This window comes from Crocuta crocuta, unplaced genomic scaffold (assembly GCF_008692635.1).
Source record: "Crocuta crocuta isolate KB4526 unplaced genomic scaffold, BGI_CrCroc_1.0 scaffold1015, whole genome shotgun sequence".
Lineage (NCBI taxonomy): Eukaryota > Metazoa > Chordata > Mammalia > Carnivora > Hyaenidae > Crocuta > Crocuta crocuta.
In genome coordinates, this window is record NW_027532631.1 from 107,376 (window position 1) to 108,137 (window position 762).

Here is a 762-nt window from a genome sequence, read left to right on the forward strand (position 1 = left end):
GGGAGAGCGAGTTTGAGTCCTCAGTAAGCCGGGTTCTGGAGTTTGTCAGAATTAGCTTCTTTTTTTCCTGAACCTTTCTCGTCCGCATTTGCCCAAGGCCTAACGCGTGATTGATTGTCCCCACCTTAGCGGAAGCGAGAGAGTGAAAGTGACGAGACGTCGCCACAGCTGGTCAAGAAGGAAAAGAAGAAGAAGAAGGATAAGAAGGCCAAAGCTGGAGGAGACGGTGCGGACGATCCNACTTTGGTTACGAGCAAAGTGATCATGGGATAGCCTCACCGATCCTGAGACACTTCTCAGGCTTTCGGAACTTCTCTGATTTGGTTCCGTTAACATATACTGTGAGGCGCTCTTTTTTCCAGGACAGTGACACCGGCAAGAAGAAGAAGAAGAAGAAGAAGATCAAAGTGGAAGTGGTTTCTGAGTAGTGGAGACCACGTTGAGCCCAGTGTCCATTCGGGAGGAGAAATTAAAGCCTTATTGAGCAAACAATTCCTTTGGTTCTTGAGGGAATGGAACCCGGCCCCAGGAAGGGGGGAGCGCCCCGGCACGTGTGCCTGCCACCTCAGAGCCCTGCGAGGTCGCCTGGTGCCCTCGTCCCATCCTGTCCTGTTTTAAGGATACGGGTGAAGGAGGCGGATTTGATGCCACCCGCTTCTGTGCTTGGAAGAGTCTGGAACCCTCTCCTTCGGACCCAGCAAGGCCCAGGCACCATCTCAGCCGGTCCCCGGTGGCTGTTTTAACACCCTTGCTCTCCCTCTT

The 762-nt window shown here is 53.2% G+C and overlaps 1 protein-coding gene across 1 annotated transcript in view; it reads left to right on the forward strand.

Annotated features, from left to right (window-relative positions):
• Window positions 1-752, forward strand: part of DKC1 (dyskerin pseudouridine synthase 1) — a 10,158-nt gene extending 9,406 nt beyond the window's left edge. Inside the window, exons 14-15 of the mRNA XM_077780652.1 lie at window positions 130-246; window positions 363-752. Coding sequence (XP_077636778.1) covers window positions 130-246; window positions 363-428 — 183 coding nt within the window. The 3' untranslated portion in view covers window positions 429-752. The remainder of the gene's footprint in view (window positions 1-129; window positions 247-362) is intronic.
• Window positions 753-762: the final 10 nt, after the last annotated feature.